Consider the following 23,372-nt stretch of genomic DNA (forward strand, 5'->3'; position numbering starts at 1 on the left):
AATGTGAAAACACCCGTGTACTTAGATTTTGGTGCACGTTAAAGAAACCCAGGTGGTCCAAATTTCCGGAGCCCCCACTATGGCGTGCCTCATAATCAGATCGTGCTTTTGGCACGTAAAACCCCATAATTTAATTTTTTCAGCACTGCGTGGATGACTGAATAGTAGTTTATGCCAACAGATGGCAGCACCTGTCTGTCATTCTGCTCAGTTTTTTCTGTGGAGAAGCAGAGCTGTGTGTGTGCCTGATCTCGTGAGTCGCGCTCGCTAGCCTTGTATTGTTTTACTATGCTTTGCCAACATTTTTAAAGACATTACTGCCTTCGTGCCCAGCTTCGGGCATCTCGCCCCAGCCTCGCCCTCACACTGCTCAAGAAGGCTGCAAGTGAACGGAAACAGTACCGACATCTTTTCGCCTCCTCTTTTCTTACGCGCCGCTGATCATTTCTGCCTTGCGTTTTCGTGAGAAGGCCGATAGCACAGCGTCAGGCTTTAAGCATTGCCTTTTGAGTGGCATGCCAGCACAGCCGGGCTGGTCACATAATCATCGTCGACGAAGTGGTCCGCGCAAATGAAGCCATTTTAGAGGTCTCCAGGCTGTGCGTGATGACTGACAGGCAGGTATCCAAAGTTTACGCACCTTCTCGTCTCTGGGAAACGTGTGCGACGGCGTGTCATGACCGACGATGCTGTTATAACAGCAATGTCTGGGCATTTCCTTCCGCCGCGACGAACGCGTCAATACCGAGCGACGACCGCGGGAAGGCGCATGCAAAACGCAGCACCTGCGTGGAGCGCCGACGGGGATAGTGTTTCGGACGGACCACGTGCGAAGATTGCCGAAAGGGGTTAAACAAACGCTGCAAGGGCCCGCCACCCCGGAAACACTGCGGCGGCTGTGGCCGACAGCGCGCGCGGGGGTGGGTGTTATGACGTCAAATTTCAGATTCTGCCAGGGGCCGCTTGGAGGGAAGGTACAACAGAAAATCGCAAAAAAATATATGTTTCTCGTCCTTTTTTTCAAAGTGGCTTGTTGCATTCGTCATTATCAACAGTTCAACTTTTGTTCCGACGCAAGAAACCACCCGCCAACTTTTGTGTCCATATCCCTTTAAAGTAACGTGAAAGCAGATAATTTCCCAGAAAACCAGAGGAAGGGGGAGAGGCTGGTGAAGCAGACTTTCACTTGCTCTGTTTGTCATGATCTTGTAAATATCTTGTTACCTGGTCGTGTTTCTCAAGCTGCCATAGAGGCAATAGAGCCAGAAATCTACCGGACGATGTTCAAGGCCTGCCTTAGGAAAACTTGGTGTTGGACTAGTTGGTAACTCTTTCGGGAGGGTCTGCGTCTGGAAGGTCTTTTTGGAGCGATTTCGTGTGTGGGTGTGCGCGTGCATTCGGGTGTGTTTTTTGCGCTCTAATTTTCATGATCATCATCAGCCTATTTTTATGTTCGCTGCAGGACGAAGGCCTCTCCCTGCGATCTCCAATTCACCCCTGTCTTGCGCTAGCTCATTCCAACTTGGGCCTGCAAATTTCCTAACCTCATCACACCACCTAGTTGTCTGACGTCCTCGACAGCGCTTGCCTTCCCTCTGTAACCCTAATGGTACACCGGTTATCTACTATACGCATTACATGGCCTGCCCATCTCGATTTCTTTCTCTTAATGTCAGTTGGAATATCGGCTGTCCCCGTTTGCCCTCTGCTTCACACCACTCTCTTCCCGCCTCTTAACGTTACGCCTAACATTTTTCGTTCCATTGCTCTTTCTGCTGTCCTTACAATGTCGGTACAATGCAATGATTGTACACTTTTCTTTTCAACGACAGTGGTAAGCTCCCAGTCAGGATGTGGTAATGCCTGCCGTATGCATTCTAACCCATTTTAATTCTTCTCTAAATTTGTTTCTTATGGTGGTGGACTGGTGGTGGTGGTGGTGAATTGTAGCAACAGGCGGGTTTAGCCTGGCGATCAAGGCCGGCAATTGCTCCGCCTGAGCGTTTCTTACAATATCGCTGAAGGGTTTCACCATATGTCCATCAAACTAGTCTCTCTTAAGAATTCCATAAGGAGACGTGAAGTTTCTATGCGGGCTATAACTGATCCCTCGGGAAATACAAGGTGTTGCAGGAACGCATGCGCAAGGTCCTTTTTTTGTAGATTCTCCAGGAGAGCGTCCCTTTCAACTTGGAATTGATCAGGGTTTCCTGTCAGTAATTTACCTGATAAACGTTCTCCAGCACGTATTCTAGAGTCTAACTGGCGATCAAGTATTCTTGTTCCCTTCCCAGGCTATTGAACATTATGTCTTTGTCGTCTGCTTATTATTATTTTTTACTATCTCGGTTAAAGTTCTGAATCAATTGTTGCAGTTCATCGCCAGCGTTGCTGGATACGACAATGTGACCTGCAAACCGTAAGTTTTTGAGATATTCGCCGTTGAACCTCCATCCTAAGCCTTTCCAGTTTAGCTTGAATACTTCTAAGCATGCAGTGAATAGCCCAATAGCATTGGAGAGATTGTGTCGCCTTGCCTGACCCCTTCCTTGACAGGTAAGTTTCTGCTTTTCTTTTTGAGAACCAAGGTAGCTGTGGAATCATCGTAGGTATTGTTGATTAGATCGAGACAGATTTTTTTCATTAAACGCAAATGAATTCGTTCTCCCCGGTAGCGCTGAGTAGTTAGTGCCAGAGTGATCGGTGGCAGCTGGCTTTTTTACCTTACAAAACGGGACAATCTGCGGCTATTCCATTAAAAAGTTCAGTTATGCTTGGCATAATAATGCATGCTCAATGCGTACACGTCGCTTTGACGTGGTGAGTTTTCGCGGTTTTGTGACACCGCGTGAGAGAAAGGCAATGTTGGAGCAGGCATATTATTATTTTTCCATAATCGAAGGTCTGTGAACACAGCCTCTTGGACCTTGTATACTATTGCCACCGGCTTAGTCATGGTATTTTATCTTCCCTTTTCCTTCCCGTAGACATGCTCGCCCTTCCTATACTAGAAATATGCAACCACAATTACCTTGTTGTTGTACTCGGGCCGTAGGGAAAGAAGCACGAGGACCTCGGTGAAGCCTTGCGACCAGGCAAGGATGCTGAGGTTCGACCGGCCGGTATTATTCAGGACGAAGTCAACTGTGGCTGCAACGTCGTAATAGCCGATGTCTTCAAAACTATGAATGCAACGGTATAGGAAAACACAATAAGAATTGGCGCGCCCAAGATATTGTTGGCGTAAATACAGCGCATTTCACAAGTGTGGATCAGCGGCCGAGGTGAAGAAGTTTATAAAGTAGTGCACAAAAAGGCACAGAAAGAAATGTGGCCAGCTTGCACTTCACCAAGGTGCTTCACCAGCTTGCACTTCACCCCAGCTCCTCTGTTTACTCCAGCCTTGCTGTGCCGCCGACGCGCAGATTCTCGCTTGGCCGCGCGACGCGCTTCAAGATGAGCGACTTCTTCTTCGGGTGTCCGGATCTTCTTTGGTCGTCCCATGTCAAGGCCACAGAGTCAACACAAGTTCTGACGCCATACCGGCGGCTCCGAGCTTCATCTCCGCGCTGAAGTCATGGCCAAGCTGCGCCTCCACACTTGCCGGGGTGTGGCTGGTCGAAACCTGCCGAGCCGCTGACAGAGACGCCGGCTGCAGTCACGGACACCGCGCGGGTTCGGCCAACACCACCTAGACTTTGAAGGTCTAGGTGGTGTTGGTTCGGTGCGATTGCGGGGAAACGGGGAAACGCGGACGGCGTCGGCAGCAGCTCGGCGCGTTGCCTCGTTGGTGCTGCTACAATTTCTCTCTCTGTCGTTATCACTTTCTCTTTCTCTCTCCCGAGCATAGCGCGCGCCGCGTGCATGCTCTCCTTCCCTCTCCTTAACGTCCCATGTCAAGGCAACATGTGCACGGCACGGATTGAGAGGAGTAAAGCACACGCCGCTCCGCGAGGTGGTTGCTAGGCAGCGCGCAGTGACGTCTTCGCTAGGCGAGTTTTTGCAAACGCTACGCGGGGAATCGAAAAGCTTAAACAGCTTCGCTGTTAAAAAACTCACGTGCCATTCCACTGCTGTGAAGGTGGATTACCAGCGAAGCATACATTCGCGTGGAAGACTACCGCCACCTTGGAGAGAAGGAGGAAACTAGACACACGTAACGGGACCGCCACCCAGCAGAAAGTAGACCCACGTGACGGAACCGCAACCCTGAGAGAGCTGAAGGAAACTAGGCACGCAAGTGCTTGGAACGACGACAAAGAGAAGGTGGTGAGAGCGTACACATGGCCGACGCCGGTCGCACAGCAGCCGATCTGTGAGAAACCCTTATTATCTACCTGAGTGTCTACTGATCTTAAAAGTGGTGACTATTGATAACTAATCTACTGAAAATGCAATATCCGAGTGATGAGAAGTATGAGCTTTTGCATACAGTGAAGCGATTTGGCATCGAATTCGGGAGCTGAGTTTTTTGCACACGCAGATTTGCTGGCGAACACCAAAAATCTACGGACCCCTAGTCATAATCAGCTTTGCCGTTTATGCCTAGGCATAAACATTCCCTACCCATAAACAGCATGGCTATGGAATTGTAGGGAAGGTGCGAGTGCTGTCTGGCAGCTAAGTGCGAAGATTATATAGAGTGCAAAACACAGAAGGGCGTAAATGTCTGCAAAGACGCCATGGGAAATAGGCAAATGGATCATAAAGTCACCTTGGTGAAGTGGATGCGCGTGATGAAGAAGACGCCCATAGATGTCTGATTTACAAATGACTGCGAGTGCTTTCTAGTGTGGATAGCTTGTGCAATTCCACGTTTTAATTCGGCATCATTATCGTCATCAGCCTAATTTATATACGCTGCAGGACGAAGACGTCCCCCGAGGTACTTCGATTAGTCCCTTCATGAGTAAATAATATGACTTCCTTCAAACCCTTCAACAGTTTTTTTTTCTTATTACAACAAAATGCGCACTCCAGCACTTAGGGAGCGTTTTTTTTTCCTAACCACTCCATCAAATCGTTCAGACTAAGAAACCACTGTCTTACTTGCCTTATGTACTCGCCTACGCCGTAGTGCACTTTATTAGGTTCTAGACATGTTGGAATCGGTGGGAGCAATGTATTCTAACAGTACAATTGGAAGATCAAGAAGGACAGCAAAGTTGTTTAAACAATCATTGTGATCTCAAAATGTAACTTTATTTGTAATTACTTTTACTGCTGTTTCTTGCAAATTCATCCGGAGCCCAAGTTTTGGCTGCTTGTTTGCTGTGTTTAAAGGTCAATCATCATTAATAAAGTGAATCTGTACTCCCTGAAAGACATGTTCTCAAGGCAAGCTTTAGGATAATGTTCACCTCCTCCTTCGTCCACCACCTTCACCACCTAGTGTCGTATTTCCAAGATTTTACGAGTTTCAATGTTCGTACGTTTGCAGGCATTTGGGAACGCTCCAGGCTACCGGGCATGCTGTAATTAAGATACATTGTTGCTATCGGGCCAGAAATCGGGACAGTCCTCTAGGAACACGGCCCACATCTACCGGCTGCTCACTACCTAAATAGTTATTTGGGGATCCGCAATATATTTTTGCAAATTGTTGATTTATCTCTTTATTGGGCGAACTTGTGCTAAGCACTCAAATCACAACGACGGCGCAGACCACTTTAGAACGTACAAACTAATAATAATAATAATAATAATAATAATAATAATAATAATAATAATAATAATAATAATAATAATAATAATAATAATAATAATAATAATTTATTTATCATGCTCAGGAACAACCATGGGGTCTAATGCTGACGTACGCATACATAGGACAACAAGCGAAAAAAATACAGCAGGAGAATATCAGTGAAAAAAAAAACAATGACTAAAAATCGACAATCTTGAAAAGATGAGTGTACATACAAGGCGCAAAATAAGAAAGCATAACATAAGAAAAGGGGAGAGAAGCGAAGTTGAACAATATGTGAAACTAAGACGCACAAATGGAAAGCTCAGATCAGAACAATGACAGCGAGTTGTGAAAAATATCAAGGTCATGAAAGTGTGCGTTATAAAGACTATGGTAAAAATTTAATTATGGGGTTTTACGTGCCAAAACCACGATATGATTATGAGGCACGCCGTAGTGGGGGATTCCGGAAATTTCGACCGCCTAGGGTTCTTTAACGTGCACCTAAATCTAAGTACACGGGTGTTTTCGCATTTCGCCCCCATCGAAATGCGGCCATCGTGGAAAGACTCTATTCCGTGGACCGTTCAGTGTTTGTGGTGACAGGCAGCAACATGAAAAGGTTTGTGTTGTCTGGTGGTATTGCGCGGAATACGAAACATGATACAACTGAGGAGTTCGGGGCACATGAGGATACCGTGAAGGAGTTTGAAAAGAAACAGAAGGTCAGCAGGATTACGTCGGCAGCTAAGGGCAATGACAATAACCCAACAGTGCTAGAGCAAAGTCCAGCGTCCGTTTGGCAAAGCGTTGATGAAATATGCTTAGAAACGTTTTCTGTACCCGATCTATGATGTCACAGTTGGATCTAGAGATACCGTTCCAGACGACCGACGCGTATTCGAGTTGAGGAAGACGGATTGTTATATATAACTTGCGGAGCGATGTAGGAGAATTGAATTATCTCGATAGTCTGCAAACAGAGGTAAGAGTGCGCATACTCCGCATTGCAACGTGTTTAGTGTGAGCTGAAAAGTGTAAGGGTGTATCAAAAAGCACACCGAGATGAATGATCTCACGGACCTTACACAATGGTACAGAATCTACCGAATAAGAAAAAGAAATGCTTGCTGTTTTGCGGGTGAAAGTCATGACTTCGGTCTTAGCAGCATTCAAGGTTAGGTTATTATCTCTGCACATTTAAAAATGAAAACAGGTTAGACAGGAGGATGCGACCGTCATCAACAGTGTTAATTGCCTTAAAAGTCTTTATGTCATCGACATATAGAAGGAATGAACAATGCCGAATGGCGGAAAGAACGTTATTAATAAAAATTAAAAAAGGAGTGGTCCCAATACTGATCCGTGATGGACGCCGCTAGTTGCCATGTAAGAAGACGTTTGACCGTTGACGTTAACAAAACATCTATCAATAAGGCAACTCCGCAAGAGATTTACAATTGACGAGTGGGTAAGATTGATGAGAAGCAGTAAGTGGCTGACCACATCAAAAGCTTTGCTGAAGTCACAATAAGTGGTGTAAACTTGCTCCCTTTGGAGTAGCAGCAAGGAGATCTTTGTCCTGAAACTTGCGAGATTTGTGAACGTGAGCGACTGGTGAGGAATCCATGCTGATTAGGGATCAATGCGTTCTCCACAATAAAAGACAATGTGTTGTGAAGAGCAAGCTCAAAAATCTTAGACGCGGCACAGGGAAGAGAAATCGGGCGATAATTCGAGACATCGGTTGTGCATCATCATCATCATTATCATCATCATCAGCCTATATTTATGTCCACTGCAGGACGAAGGCCTCTCCCTGCGATCTCCATTTACCCCTGTTTTGCGCTAGCGTATTCCAACTCGCGCCTGCGAATTTCCTAACTTCATCATCCCACCTGGTTTTCTGCCGTCCTCGACTGCGCTTCCCTTCTCTTGGTATCCATTCTTTAACCCTAATGGTTCAACGGTTATCCATCCTACGCATTACATGGCCTGCCCAGCTCCATTTCTACCGCTTATTTTTAACTAGAATATCGTCTATCCCCGTTTGTTCTTGATGCACACCACTCTCTTCCTGCCTCTTAACGTTACTAATAAGATTTTTCGTTCCATCGATCTTTGTGCGGTCCTTAACTTGTTCTCGAGCTTCTTTGTTAACCTCCAAGTTTCTGCCCCATATGTTAGCACCAGTAGAATGCAATGATTGTACACTTTTCTTTTCAACGACAGTGGTAAGCTGGCCAATTCGCCAATTCCAGTGATCGCCACTGGAATTGGCGATCAGGTTGTGCTGCTGAAGAGAACAGGACAGAAAGTGCAACAACAGGCTGCATTCGTTTTGTATGTAAAGATTATAATGAGAATATGTAAGCGCGTTCCAATGAATCCCTAGTTTGTTAAAATCAGCAAGAAGGATTACTCTGCGCTTGCTATGGGAGGATAAGACCATTTCAGTAGAAGAGATGGCCTCATCAAACATGACAGGAGAAATATTCGGTGGTACATAGAAAGTTCCGAATACCAATTTTTCACAGCGCACTAGGCTGGCTTCAAGCTTAATCGATTCCTGTACGTTTTCTATGTCAGTAAGGTCTTGATGAGCGCTAGTTGGTTCATATTTAGAACTGAGGTTTGAACAGAGCGAATAAAACAAGGACACGAAGAAACAAATATCACAGAGCACTTGTCTGTGGTATTTGTTTCTTCGTGTTCTTGTTTTATTCGCGCTTTTCAAACCTCAGTTCTTTCTATGTCGTCGTTGCGCCTTACACATCTGAGTTAACTGTCAATAGCAATAAGTACGCCGCCACCTTGTTTCAATCCACTTAAGTCCCACTTACTGCGAAAGACGTTGTAATGTGGAGGGAAAAAATCTGAAGAGTAATTATCACTGCAGAGGCAAGTTTAGGAAATAACAAAAATAGGAAAAGAAGACGAAATGGTATTAGCGAAGCATTCGCGTGCCTTGGGGCGAAGTACACGAACGTTTTGGTAGAAAATGTCTAGATTACACTCCCCTTTGAAATTTTGGGGTTTTCTCATGAGCCTGAAGCACGCCGTTGTGTAGCACCCCACGGAACGGCTTGAACAGGCATCCCATTGTCCACATAGACGGGTCGTTCAGGCCATTAATAATAAGGTCGTTCATTATTAATATTAATAACAAAAGTTGTCGCAGTTTCACCTGAAAGGCGAAGCATCAATTGCGATAGCAAACTTGTAGAGAGCTATACGGAGTAATGATATTAGCTTTATCAGCTGTATAAACTTGGACATGCAGCAGCATCGGCAACCCGCAGAACTGTTGTCGACGCCATCCGCGTTTTGCCCGCATTCGCTCAAAATGCGGGCGGCGTTGGTGACTGTTGCCGGAGCCTCTGATATAAATAGGCACTGCGTGCCGCAGCTAAACGTCGCCTCCCTTTCCTCCCCCTCCCCCACGGCCTCTCGCTCGTCGGAAGAAGGCGCGTTTGCTCTACATACATGGTGATTGTGAAGGAGAACAGAGACGCCTACTTCTGCAGCCCTTAAGCGAGCACGGCGCAGAACGCGCGTTTGTTCTCCGCCGTGCGTTCACTCCCCGTGAAAGACGCGCCCCTCGCGCCCTTTCACTCGCACATACAGCGTTCGGCGCGCGGCGACGATTTCTTCTCCAAATGACGTCATACGGAACCTCACGGCGACGGCGACGGCGACGGCGACGCCGACGGCAGAAATCTGCTTTTGAGTGTCCATATAATTGCTACCGCAATAATAACACTAATAACAATGTTTATTTCGCCTTAAGATGTACAGATGATTTTAGCAGGCCGGCCAAAGTCAGGGGGAGACTCGTCTGGCCGTATCTGGCAGCGGGCAGTAAAAAGGCGCAGGTGCAGTTTCTAAACAAAAACCCTACGCACCGAAGAGAAAAAAAAATATTGTCGGCCCTTCCATTCCATGAAGATGGTTAACCAGCGAAGCTGAAACGTGCGGCCCCGGTGTTTAGCACTGGGTGAATTCCTAAGGTTCATTAAAGTATTTCTCAATTATGAGGTTACACACACGTTCGGCTGCGACGGTGAGAGCTACGTCACTGACGGTATGCCCACAGTCCGTCGTTGTCACTTGCATTCGATGTTTCGAGTTTGCTAGACGGTGTGGTTAGCAGCATGGACCTGTCACATGCCGCTTGTGATTCTCCGAAATGAATTGGTGCATACTCCCGTAAACGCGGCCTCCCCATTATGACGACAGAAGCGAAGTGAAATTCTACGCTTTAATGATGAGCGACAACGCAGCCAGTTGTGGAAGAAGACGACGACGACGAACGCGGGAGCAGTGGCATGAGCGCAACCCGAGGGGCGCCAACGAGCCAGCTGCAGGAGAAGACGATGACGCTCGAGCCAAGGCTACTGATAGTTTTCTGTACACAGGCCATTTCACGTAGCCTTACACGACTTCGCCGTTTAGACATTTAAAGCTTCGCTTTAAAAAACAAAATGTGTTTACATGAAAGGGTATTCGACATAGGTAAACGTTAAACAGGATATATGGGCACTTCGGAAACGTTTACACGAGGGTATTGAAACAATTCATGCTTTGAAGACGGAAAGAATAGGGACTCCCACAGCAAGTTAGAAATCCTCGGTATATAGCAACTCCTAAAATGGCCATACCTCGTATAACATCTCGGAGCAGAAAAGCTGGAATTCAACCGAAACAGTCTAACAGGCACATGCGGAATTAAAAAGGCTCTATCCCAGTAATGATCAGGTACCACGGTCTGCAAAAAGAGAGCATGAATGACCGCAGATGTGTGCTAGAAAACAGGTTCGAACTCTGGGAAAGGTGGACATTGTAAGCGTCATTTCGAAGGATAGCCTTCAAAGTGTCGCGTACAATGTACACCTGCCCAGCTCCATTTTTTCCTCTTAATGTCAACTAGAATATCGGCTATCCCCGTTTGCTTTCTGGTCCACATCGCTCTCTTCCTATCTCTTGACGTTCGGCCTAACATTTTTCGTTCCATCGCTCTTTGTGCAGTCCTTTACCCAATTTTATTCTTCTGCAAATGTCCTTCTCATGATCAGGGTCCCCTGTGCGCAATTGACATAAATAAACGTACTCCTTTGCAGACTCCAGAAGCTGACTGGGATCCTGAATTCTTGTTCCTTTGCAAGGCTATTGAACATTATCTTTGTCTTCTGCATATTAATATTCAACCCCACTCTTACACTTTCATGATTAAGCTCCTCATTCATTTGTTGTAATTTGTCCTCATTGTTGCTGAATAGGACAATTTCAACTGCAAACCGAAGGTTGCTCAGATATTCGCCGTTGATCCTCACTCCTAAGCCTTCCCAGTCTAAGAGCTTGAATACTTCTTCTAAGCATGCAGTGAATAGCATTGGAGAGAATGTGTCTCCTTGCCTGAACCCTTCCTTCATAGGTAATTTTCTACTTTTTTGTGGAAAACCAAGGTAGCTGTGGAATCTTTGTAGAGATTTGGCAAGATATTCACGTATGACTTTTCCCATAGTTCGAACCTGTTTTGAAGCACACACTTGCCGTCAATAGCCTTCGAAGTGTCGTGTACAATATCCACCTTCCCCAGAGTTCGAGCATGTTTTCTAGCACACACCTGCCGTCAATAGCCTTCGAAGTGTCGCGTACAATGTCCCCTTTTCCCAGAGTTCGAACCTGTTTTGTAGCACACACCTGCCGTCATTTGATGCTCTCTTTTTGCAGACCGTGCTACGTGATATCCTTCGAAGTGTGGCGTACAATGTTCACCTTTCCCAAAGTTCAAGCCTGTTTTCTGGCACACACCTGCCGTCATTTGGCGCTTCTTGCAGACAGTAGTACGTGATCATTACTGGGATAGTAAAAAAATGATTCGTAACGCTCGAAAAAGGATATACAACATGCCTCCTTTGCTATATAACTGACAACGTTCAAGCAATTTCGAATCCTGTAGCCGCATCTTCCCTCTAATTATAAATAACAGCGATAATGCGATGAAAATGAACACGGGCTAAAATTAAGACAGCAACGCTTGGCAATACAGCACTTTCTGATAAATCCATGCTCCCTTAAGTTCTCCATCGCAATGTCGAAGCAACGTGGTTTAGCAAATAGAGCGCATTGAAAATCAGCACATTGCGTAAAAAAATAGCACGCGATATACATGAAAACATTTACCTGGCTGTTGATTTTATGTGTAATTGATGCAAAATATAAGAAAACGTATATGTGTGAAATTAGAACTACTACTTCAAAGTTCTGAGTGAGTGTTCTTTAGGCACCTTGAGTTAGGGAAAAGGACGCATTCATTCTCGCAGGTCAATATTCAACATTGAAGCAGAAAAGTTTGCCACATGATGTCCTCAAACAGCAGGAGGGTGCTCTCGCGAGGAATTCCATTATATCCTTACTAATTAAAGAACAGAAATTTCTTCATCTCTTTAAGCAAAGAAGACTACAAATAATATTATCCTGCTCAAGCTTCTCTATGTAAAACTCCCATAGTTGAAATCCCCGCAAGAAATTGTCAGGGATCCTTTCTTTTGTGTGTGTGTGTGCGTTCTACAATAGTGGAGCAGTTGCTTTTGCAACGTCATTGTCCCAACTACTATGCATTTTCGCAAGGCATCATGACAAATTCATTAAGTGAAACTAAGACTATCTGCACGTTATGCAAGAAATGTTGCAGCCAATGTTGACTGGATGTTTCTCTCCTTTCCTTTGTTGCTATTTTGGGCGAGCAAATATATTATTAATAAGAGATCGTGTGATCAACTACTTTTGCTTGCCTCCAGTCCCAAAATCGAGGGTCGTTCGTAGATAGCGTCACGTGGTAGTTGGAGTAAGGCACACCTCTGGTATTGATGAGCCAGACGTCGTAACCCCTGTCAGCCATCAAGAAACCTGAGAGCAACAAAGCGAGCGAGTTAGTCGGTCAGTCAGTGGATCAATGATTTATTGAAATAATGCATCAATCAATCGATTGGTTAACGTGCTAATGAAGTTGAATGATTCCGGCCGGGCAAATGTGAAGGGCTAAAGTTATATGACTGAAGTTAAGTGTTAAGGGCTGTAAATAAGAAAAAATACGACCGAAAGTCCTTTAAGGGGAATTATCGTGGTGCGAAACGTTGTAAATATGCGTCTCATTTGCGCGTTTGTGAGCTAGACGTTTTTACTTTTCCTCATCTGTTAGATTATTGCAGCACTGCCTATCACTGGCTGTTGAGGCGCATGAGGTAGAAGCAACGCTCATCTAGGGCCACATAACACAAAACTATTTCAATCTCTTTTTATTCCAAGCTCATGATATCAAGTTTGCATAACCGCCATCACAATCATCGGGCGGTGACCCGCAGCGTCGTTTGAACAGCCCACTCAAACGCTCTACTCGTTTATAGGAGGTCATTTTTGCTTGCTTCGAAAGCGAATCGGATTGCCTACCTTGACAGCTTCTTCTAAAAATTGACTCACAAGAGGCGAGGAGCACACAGAAGCGGAGAGAGCTTCGGTGGGGCGGAGCTAGCGCAGTGAACGTAGATAACCGGATGAGAAGGGTGGTGCTGCCGTCTGCGATCGGCCGATTCACCTTGCTTTAGACTCATCTACCCTCGACCCGCACGTCGCATCGCCCGGCTGCCGCACGCGTGCGGACATGCACATGTAGAACATTTGTGCAGAAATCTCGGTTCACACTGCGTCCGCACATGTAGTCGAATGCGAAATTTGTGCATCAGTGTGCGACGTACGTATGTGGTATTTAGCGCGACCGCACGCATGCGGAAGCAGAGCGGTGTGGCGTGCGGCTCGAGCGCAAAGGCCGATTTACGTTCGAGCCGCCCAGCCCCTAACCGCATGCATGCCATCGCGCGAAAAATTCAAAATGTCGAATACTTGTGCACAAATTTCTGTTTACACTGTTTGCTGTTTACACTGCGTACACAGTGTTAACTGAAATTGCACCAGTTGCCCGATATGTGAAATTTTTTGCACGACCGCACGAATTCGGTGCAGCTTACGACGAGGGACGGCTCGAGCGTAAACAGTCTCTTAGCTTGCGGTGGCAGCAAGCTTTTATTCCTTACGAATTCAGCTTTGTTTGGCATGATAATGCATCTTTATTGCGTACACGTCCCTTTGACATGGTGAGTTTTTTTTTTCGCTTGGATTGAGAATCGGCATAACATCAGAATGGGGTTAAATATAAGCATGCAGGCCCGTTTCATAGAGATACTGCAGCAGCGACTTATAAAATGTGTTGTCCATAATCCATCTATCATAGTCTTCTACTTGATCACTCTTGAATTTCACCCCTTTCAGAACACTTTCTCGTATTGTCTTTGTCCCAGCACACGTCCAAAGTAGGTGGTGGGCTTTCGCGGCTTTGTGACACCGCGTGAGAGACAGGCAAAGGGGGCGCCGCCCGAAAGCCAATGGCGGAGGGCTAATGGCAGAAAAGGCATTGAATAATAAGTAATTACCTTTTTGTTATTATCTAACCATGCATAATCAGTGTGTACGCATCAAATCAGCCGAAAGCTTTTTGACGAGTTGTGGAGGGCCTATTGCAGAAACGGAATAGGAACAGCTTGGAACAGCTTTAGATTGCAGCGCCCCTATTTTGGTCGAGACATGTTTGCCATCCTCGAGAAAGCAGGAGCAGCTGTGGACAGGGGCAAGCAGTGCCCGCTGTGCAATCATTGCACCAGTGAGCGCACACCACCGGGACAGGTGCGCGATTGCTGCGCCTAGCTTCCGGCTTCGGCGGGGGAGCTTCGGGCTTTGGTGCTGCTGATGAGCAACTTCTACTCGAGGTTCTTTGTTAACCTCCAAGTTTCTGCCGCATATGTTAGTACCGATAGAATGCAATGGTTGTACATTTTTCTTTTCAGCGATAGTGATAAGCTCCCTGTCAAGATTTGGCAATGTCTGCCGTATGCACTCCAACCCAATTTTTATGATCATCATCATCAGATTATATTTATGTCTTCTGCAGGGCGAAGACCCCTCCCTGCTATCTCCAATTACCCCTGTCTTGCGCTGGCTGATCCCTACTTGCGCCTGCAAATTTCCTAACTTCATCGCTCCACCTAGTTTTCTGCCGTCCTCGACTGCGCTTTCCTTCTCTTGGTATCCATTCTGTAACTCTAATGGTCCACCGGTTATCCATCCTACGCATTACATGGCCTGCCCAGCTCCATTTCTTCCTCTTAATGTCAACTAGAATATCGGCTATCCCCGTTTGCTCTCTGGTTCACATCGCTCTCTTCCTATCTCTTAACGTTCGGCCTAACATTTTTCGTTTCCTCGCTCTTTGTGCTGTCCTTTACCCAATTTTATTCTTCTGTAAATTTCCTTCTCATGATCAGGGTCCCCTGTGCGCAGTTGACCTAAATAAACGTACTCCTTTGCAGACTCCAGAAGCTGACTGGGATCCTGAATTCTTGTTCCTTTGCCAGGCTATTGAACATTATCTTTGTCTTCTGCATATTAATCTTCAACCCCACTCTTACACTTTCATGATTAAGGTCCTCAATCATTTGTTGTAATTTGTCCTCGCTGTTGCTGAATAGGACAATGTCATCTGCTAACCATAGGTTGCTGAGATATTCGCCGTTGATCCTCACTCCTAAGCCTTCCCAGTCTAAGAGCTTAAATACTTCTTCTAAGCATGCAGTAAATAGCACTGCAGAGATTGCGTCTCCTTGCCTGACCCCTTCCTTGATAGGTAACTTTCTACTTTTTATTGCGATAGCAATTATATGGACACTTCAACCGGATTTCTGCCGTCGGCGTCGCCGTCGTCGTCGCCGTCGCCGTCGCCGTGAGGTTCCCTATAGATAAAATCTTCGCCGCGTGCCGTATGCCCGAGCGGAAGCGTGCGGGGACGCGCGCTATCACGGAGAGCGAACGCACTCAATCTCCCACGCGCAAGCAAGGAAGCGGGAAGCCAGCGCCGGAGGGAGCGGGGGGGGGGGGGGGGGGGCGCACTTTCACTCTTCCAACAACCGCGCTCGTCGCTCGTTCGCACCGTCTCTTATCTCCACATGGCTCTGACCTTTATGCGCCGTGCATTCGCCGCTCAGTTTCCGTGGAAGCGATAGACCGCACGTACCTTCGCCGCTGCGGCGTATCCGCTTGCTGCCAGAGTTTTGACGGTCGTTGCCTGCAGTCATTCAGTGTGATCTATTCATGTTTGTTTGTGCGCGCTCACACCACGCTTGTTCATTCAGTTAGTAACAGTCGGGCCACATTTTCCAACGCACGCTACACAGGCAATGCTGCCCGGATCGGCAGTGCAGTGCTACAGGTGTGTCCCTTCGCACGCGCTGCCCACGGGAAGCGCTTCTCATCAACACCACCGTTTCACACGCGCCTTGTCGTGGTCATCGAGTCTCTCTTCATGTCGGTCTACTTACGCCGCAGCACACCTGCTTACTTAATCAGCTCATGTTTACTACAATTCATATTGCTACCAAAGCCGCTCACCTTACTTCGTATGACATTGCTGTGTTGCTATCGCATTCATTGCTTCGCCCTTAGGGCGAAACTGTGGCATTTTTTTGTGTGGAAAACCAAGGTAGCTGTGGAATCTTTGTAGATATTTGCCAAGATATTCACGTATGCCTCCTGTACTCTGTGATTACGCAATCTCTCTATGACTGTTGGTATCTTTACTGAATCAAATGTCTTTTCATAATCAACGAAAACCATATAGAGAGATTGATTTTACTCCGCAGATTTCTCGATTACCTGATTAATGACATGGATATGATTCATCGTAGAATATCCCTTCCTAAATCCAGCCTGTTCTCTTGGTGCCCGGTGCATGGTCGCGCCCAAATATTAGATCATTTTCAGGTTTCTGGTATTGTTTCGCACTTTTAATACTTAAGTCTGAGCGGATTTAACATAAAAGTGTTGCACTGATTCTATTGCAAATCATCTTGGTGAATATTTTGTACAATACTGCAAGCAAGCTAAGTGGTCTATAATTCTTCAATTATTTAACAGTCTCCCTTCTTAGGCAAAAAAAGCTACAGCTTATGTAGCCGTAATGTTTACAGGGAGAGAGACAGAGAAAGAGAATATACTTTATTTTCTCCAGAGGTAGGGTTCTGCAGAGCACCTGTGGATGGGATCTAATTCCTGAACTCCTGCGGCCTTAGCTGCCGGTCTGGCGCGTTCAACCAGCCAGATCTGGTCGTCCGGTTCATACGAACGCTATGCACGAAGGCGAGCTTTCTGGTAGAAACGCGGCCTCTTGCGTGGGCCGATGCGCGGTCGCGCAAAACATCAAATCATTTTTAGGTTTTTGGTATTGCTCGTAGTTTTAATATTTAAGCATGAGAAGATTTAACATAAAAGGCATGCGCTGTCGGGGTTTTGTTTCATGACATTTGTTTCTGGGCTGTCATTCTGAATATTCCGAGGAATAACTTTGTCAAGAATATGAGACACGGAATGAGTAACTTTAGCAATAGAGTGGTGTGGCAATATAAACCACATATACCATATGTCGTATAGCACGGCGGGACATATACATATACCGAAATATATACGGAAATTTTTGTTCACGGAAAACTCCACCGACACCGGATTTTCTATGACACGGGGCCCTTAACGCGCTGTCGCGTTAAAGCAATCAGCAACTTGCTTTTTCGCACTTGCTGTGGCATGAACCGAATCCCGAGGTAAGGCACCCGAGTCCAGCAGGCAAAGCAGACCCGTGAGGACCAATGAAGGGTGTTGGTAGCTTAAGATGAACACGATTGCGGCCATCAAAGTCGGACTCGGCTAAGGAGTGTGCAACTCACCTGCCGAGGCAATAAGCCCCGAAAATTCGTGGTGTTCTCACAGAACGCCTTTCCCTGGCCGTCGCCAGCAGAGAAGCTCGAAACGCGGAAGTGTTATGCCGCAACAAGTAGGCGAGCCCTGGGCCCTTCAAAACTGCGTCGCAGGAGACAGGAGATAACGGTGCACCGAATCCTGATGTGGCCCTCCTTCTATTCGGCCTGTTCATTCAGCCTGCTGACAGTGCTTCTTGTTCCTCACAAGATGTTTATATTACAGGTGCTTTTATACTTTGTCTACCTATTTGCTTTCGCTGCGTACGCCAGTCTGTTCCATCATCCTTTATTCAAATCTGGCTAAAATGACTCCTTGCTATGTGTTGTGCTAAAATACTTCTGGTGCCTTCGTAACGTAAGGCACACGCAGTGAGATTGCGCATCAATCAAAATAAGAGGAGGACAAAGTGTTCACGTTTTAATAAAACTTTGCGCATGGCCGGCGTCGGAAAACCCGTTGATTCTGAACTTGCTCTGTCTAGTTCCCCCGCGACATACTGGTGGAATGCTGAGTACATTTTCCCCCCGAAGCCGCCGTCACTAGAAGTACATACTATAGACGCAGCGACCAACTTCTTTTTCAACGCCCGCCTCAAAAGATCCGTTTCAAACTTCAACCATGTGGTAGGTTCCCAGCACAGAAGTCTCATACATGCCACGTGCCAATATGCTCTTTTCTCAGTGTAAAAATATATCTAAACATGCACAGAGAATAATAAAGAAAGGTCCCAGAATACATTTGTTCAGTCAAGAAGAAAAATCAGCAGCCCTTCCCCTATCGAGAAAATGGGAGTAAGCGAAGCTTGTTGTGTGTGTATGTGACCTTCCTGGTGATTTTCTTTCTTTCTTTCTCTCTTTCTCTTTCTTTCGTGTCCCTGATATGTGCCATTGAGCTTGGACCCTTTCTGCACCACCATCAGGATCGGCCCACTTTTCAGCGGGACACCACCACCACCGCCCACACTTGTGAGCCTATAAAGCTTTGCTTAAAAAGGGCTCATGCTACTGAGCTCTGTCCCAGACTAAATGTCACTGAAGTTACTGAATTATGTTTCAATAGATTTTGTTGCTGCGTCTACTTCGGTCAGGTGGCGTTGGCTGAAGACAGCCTTTTGGTTTTTTTTTTTTTCGACGTGATGCATCACTGAACGTCTTCTTGAGGTGAAGTTCACCCATCAAACTCTTACCTGCGCTAAGGTCAGGCTTGTTTATAACCCAATCTGCTGCAGAGGACACAATGCCGTGGACCATGAGCACGGGCGGCCGCGAGCTCCCACTGGTGCCACCGTCTGATCGACCTCGTGGCATCCTGTCCACTTCTAGGATGTAGCCGTCGTCGGTGGTCACCTTGTACATCTCCACAGGGTAGCCATTTTTCTTCATAAGCCCGACCTGAGCACCGGCACATCAGTTGAGAATACCAAAAAATTTATATTACCTGCAGTTAAAGCTCGCGTTCCGGTGTGGTTGTACGCGTGATAATGCGGGTAAATTGGGGATTCCAACTGGCATATTTCGTAGGGCGCTAGGAAACAATGAAGACGCTTCTTGTGAACAGCAATCTTTCATAATGACTGAATTTCTACTTAAACACCATGTAATATTCTGTTTTTTTGTTCTGTATTATACCAGGGTATTTCAGCGAAAACTTCTCAAAATTTTTAAACATTGCCCTGGCAGATGGCGCAATTCTAGTCCATGAGCTGATCTACTCGAAGAGGCGGACATTGATTGCACTAATAACTGAAGCGTATAATTGACTAATAAACAAAAATTCACTGATCAAGTTAAGTTAACGAGAAACTTATGGCGCATTTGCTATTTATAAATTCTAGCGGGTAAGACTGCAAGGCGTATCCACTTGGAAAGAATTGTGTGGATTTAAGATATATGCGCCATCAAACTTCCCTTAAAAATGCACTGTCATTCCACTTAGTTCCGTAACAAAACGTCGTTTTAGGCAATGAAGCACAATATTAACTGCAACGCTAATGCCTTCCTCCGCAAAGTTCAGGAATTGTTATGTCGAAAGTGGTGTCATCCTGTCAGTTTGTTCCAAGTGTATCGGCCTTGCGAACTCCCTGGCTAGAATTTGTGAATTGCAATATGTGCCATAACGCAATTAAAAACTTCATTATTGAATTTTTGTTAACCATTAGAATATGCATTGAAATTTTTGAGCAAGTAGTGTCCACCTTTTCGAGTAGACCAACTCATGGGATAGATTTTGCTATCTGCCACAGTAAATTAAAATTAAGAAAAACTGAAAGTGTTCGTTGAAGCACCCGGTATGGGGCAACACGTCTTTATTAAAACAATCATTTTAAAGGATCGAAGCTAGGACAAAGTAGTTTAAGATTGCCCAAAATGAAGTTGTAGCTTTATAAACAGGTTCCGCTTTCCGTCAATAAACCACTCGTAAGTAGCACATTCTGCGTCCTGTATTCTTGATTGTGTCTGTGTCACCTGGAGCCTCTTTCTGGCGAGGGAATGGTGCTCGTTGCTCACCGTGGACTGCGGTCGCTGTTGAGTACCGTTGTCTGCCGACGTGTGACTTGTGTTAGTAGGCATCCCGTACGCACGTCCGGGTTACCAAGCTATAGTGGACGCGATATACGACGCCTATAGACAGCCGCGTGTATATACGAGCGTCGGAACGCACGTCAGCGCGCAAAGAACGCAGAGGCGCAATCCGTCTTTATTTCGCGCGTCTTCCGCAACGCGGTAATGGCGCTGCAGTCGGGAGCGCACTTAGGGCGCGCCAAGGGCGCGCCGCTACACACTTTACTTTGAGAAATTGAATTAGTTCACTAACGCACTTGCGCCAGGCGTAGGGTCTACTAGAATGAGAATATATGCTGCACTCCGGCACACGTATACGTGTGCGCGTGACGAATGTGTACACACTATGTATCTGTCTTTGATGAGTGGGTGCTTTGTCTGCTGTGACCGTAATTCATGAATGCGGGTTACGCCAAGCGTATATATGCCGCAAACGTGCACCGCGGCGTCGAAGCACCAACGGAAAGGGTGTGAACGAGGTCGTGGACGCTACATTGATCTCGATGATGCGACACCTTGTGGTGGTGGCACTTGAGTAAAGTTGGCAACAGCTTCGCTGTACATGCACTTTCACGGGTGGAATGGAGGTGGAAATTTTTTTTCCTTATATGACACTCACACGCATCTGTATAATAAGTTTAGATAAACCATACGTTACCTTATATAAAAACTTGCAGAGCAAGTGACATAAGTGCACCCGCTTCGGTATCTCCTGTCCAATGTGAAAGGAAAAATTGTTACATGCGCACATAGAAATGCATTGTTCAAGTAGCGCTGAAAGCCATCACTCAATGTGAGTAGAGTTCACATGAATGTACAGATCAAAATAATTAGCTTGTTGCCCATAAGGAAATCCCGCAATAAGGCTGTCAAAGCAGATATCTGCTAAGCGGGGCTCACTTGTATTCGGGTAATCATTGTCCGAATGTCGATTATAGGTGGTTCCATTCATACTAGCCCATTCCTGCACAGATTTCGATACCTTTGTCGCCGTCGTACAGCGCTTACTGAGTAACGTGCAAGACATCTCAAATGCAACTTACCGGACTAAGCTCCGCGTCTTCCGTAACGTCATTGCCGACCGCAAGATTGGTGCTGCCTATGAAAGCTAGAAATAAGACCACGGTTACCACAGATGTAGCTGAGATTGATCGAAAGATTAACGGGACCATGTTTTTGAAGTGTTTGTACGGTTCTCGGGAACGCCGATCTTTAGCCGCTAGATTTTGTAGTGGCTGAAATGTACGCATCAGCGTGTTTTTTTTTTTTCTTTTTTTTGTCATTGCGCATATTATATTTCTCATAAAACAGCTGGAATAGCATGCTAGCAGAGTCAGCATCGAAACATGAAAAACAGTATATAACGTTCAAATCTTTCTCTTTGCTTCACCTGGCTGCAGCCTTGTTTTTACTGATGGCGAGAGAACAACTGTTCCGACCAATCATTCGAAGTTCCTATATTTGAAGATATGTAACAAATGGAAAGTTTATTTCCTTCCAGCTGTCCACATGCATGCGCAAAGGTAGGATGTTTTTTTCGCAAATAGGGCCATCCGGGATGCGTGGCTAACATGTGTTGTGTATCATGAACAAATAAATGGCACATTGAAGAAACGTTCTTCGGTCGTATGGCTGTTGAACGTGGAAGCTGAAATATACAGGCAGACGTGGTTCTTGTGCAGCCATACACGTGGCCTCTAGACCACTTGGATTCATTTTTCACTTACTTATAGTGACATTCCAATGCCCGTGCTTGTGATTCCGAATATCCTCCGGGAAGGCAACGAAATATATATATATATATATATATATATATATATATATATATATATATATTTAACAGTGTTAGAGATATGGCTAGTTGGTATTCTGTGATGTAACGTCAAAGCGCGGAAGCAAAATATGAGGCACAAAGAACACGACATGCACAAGCGCTAACTTCCAACTGAGTACAATACAATTGATGCATGAAAAGCCATGTGCATGAAGCACATTACAATCGTAAAAGGGAACAAAAAATACAAACCAACTAGAACCACCGCCATGTTGTGAAGAAATAACGTGTCTGAATCTGTTTATCATTCATCGCCTACAATGTGACACGTAGATAGCGCAATTCCTTGCTTTGCAAGGGGATATGTGGCGGTATATATGATTAGTGTATTTTGTGATTCGTTCTTTATTGGCAAACACTTTGAAGCAGCGGCTTACCATGTTGTTGACTCAGTAATGTTCGTCGGTGTGGCCACTACTGATTGTTCATTTTCTGCCTAGTCGCTCGCGGCTCTGCTTATCTGTCGCGGTTTCGACAGATTTGTTCTTGCTGAGCAAAAGGGCTTGGAACTTAGATGTTCTGTACTTTGTAATAACATGTAACAAAGACGTATTATCGATAGTGACTTGCTTACTCTGTGGACTGACACGAAACATTCAGGTTCGAACATTCGTGTGTTGTCGCTGTAGTCGCCATCACCCATGCTTCGGTGCATCGATTGAAGTGTGGAACCATTCACTCATTCGTGATACATTGACAATAGTGTGGACATAGGTTTGCGTGTGAGTTGGGCTAGATGAGGGTAGATAATGTGCGAGAAACTTACTATGCCAGGAAGAGGCACTACTCCTTTGTCACTGTATAACGAGCGGCACTCCCTTTTGCCGACGATCTGGGGTTGAGGTGTTTTCTTTGCGAGTTAGCGATACAACGCTGGCGGATGAGCGATTTTTCTTATATTCGGGGAAAGGCCCTGTACCGCGAAGGGCCGGTAACAGAGGTTGTCCTTAAGTAGCAACGGTTCATGAACTGGATCCCACAGATTCATTTCATTTCTCAACGTGCCAGTCGCTATTTTTGCAGCCCTCCCCAGCACACGTCTTCCCTCTACCGCTCCACATTTTGCAGCGTGAATAGAGGGCAGTGCGATAGCGAACACCCAGTTATATTTCCAACAGCTGATCGCACACAAGCAGGCCAGAAGTTGTAATGGTTTCGAGTTTGTGCGCTTTCGCTGAGGCAACTTGCGGCGCGCCGCCGACAGCGCCATCTCGTTCCCCCGGAGCTAACTGCTCCGCGGGAAGAGACAATAATGTAGTCTAGAGATCGCCGACTAGAGAAATAGTCGACGCTGCAGAAATGGCTGGGGAGGACCTTCATTAGGGAGCCTACATGAAAACAGCGCTTGCATGTAGGCTCCCTAACCTTCAATGCTTGAGTATGCCATCTATCGCATTATCAAGCAAGGACTTGCCCTACCGTGGTGTCA

The 23,372-nt window shown here is 46.0% G+C and overlaps 1 protein-coding gene across 1 annotated transcript in view; it reads right to left on the reverse strand.

Moving 5' to 3' along the window:
* The window catches only part of LOC119463730 (lipase lipl-1-like), a 39,744-nt gene extending 17,158 nt beyond the window's left edge, over window positions 1-22,586 (reverse strand). Inside the window, exons 1-4 of the mRNA XM_037724554.2 lie at window positions 22,518-22,586; window positions 18,735-18,939; window positions 12,487-12,601; window positions 3,032-3,182 (exon numbers count right to left, since the gene is read on the reverse strand). Coding sequence (XP_037580482.1) covers window positions 3,032-3,182; window positions 12,487-12,601; window positions 18,735-18,939; window positions 22,518-22,586 — 540 coding nt within the window. The remainder of the gene's footprint in view (window positions 1-3,031; window positions 3,183-12,486; window positions 12,602-18,734; window positions 18,940-22,517) is intronic.
* Window positions 22,587-23,372: the final 786 nt, after the last annotated feature.

Source organism: Dermacentor silvarum, chromosome 9, assembly GCF_013339745.2.
Source record: "Dermacentor silvarum isolate Dsil-2018 chromosome 9, BIME_Dsil_1.4, whole genome shotgun sequence".
Lineage (NCBI taxonomy): Eukaryota > Metazoa > Arthropoda > Arachnida > Ixodida > Ixodidae > Dermacentor > Dermacentor silvarum.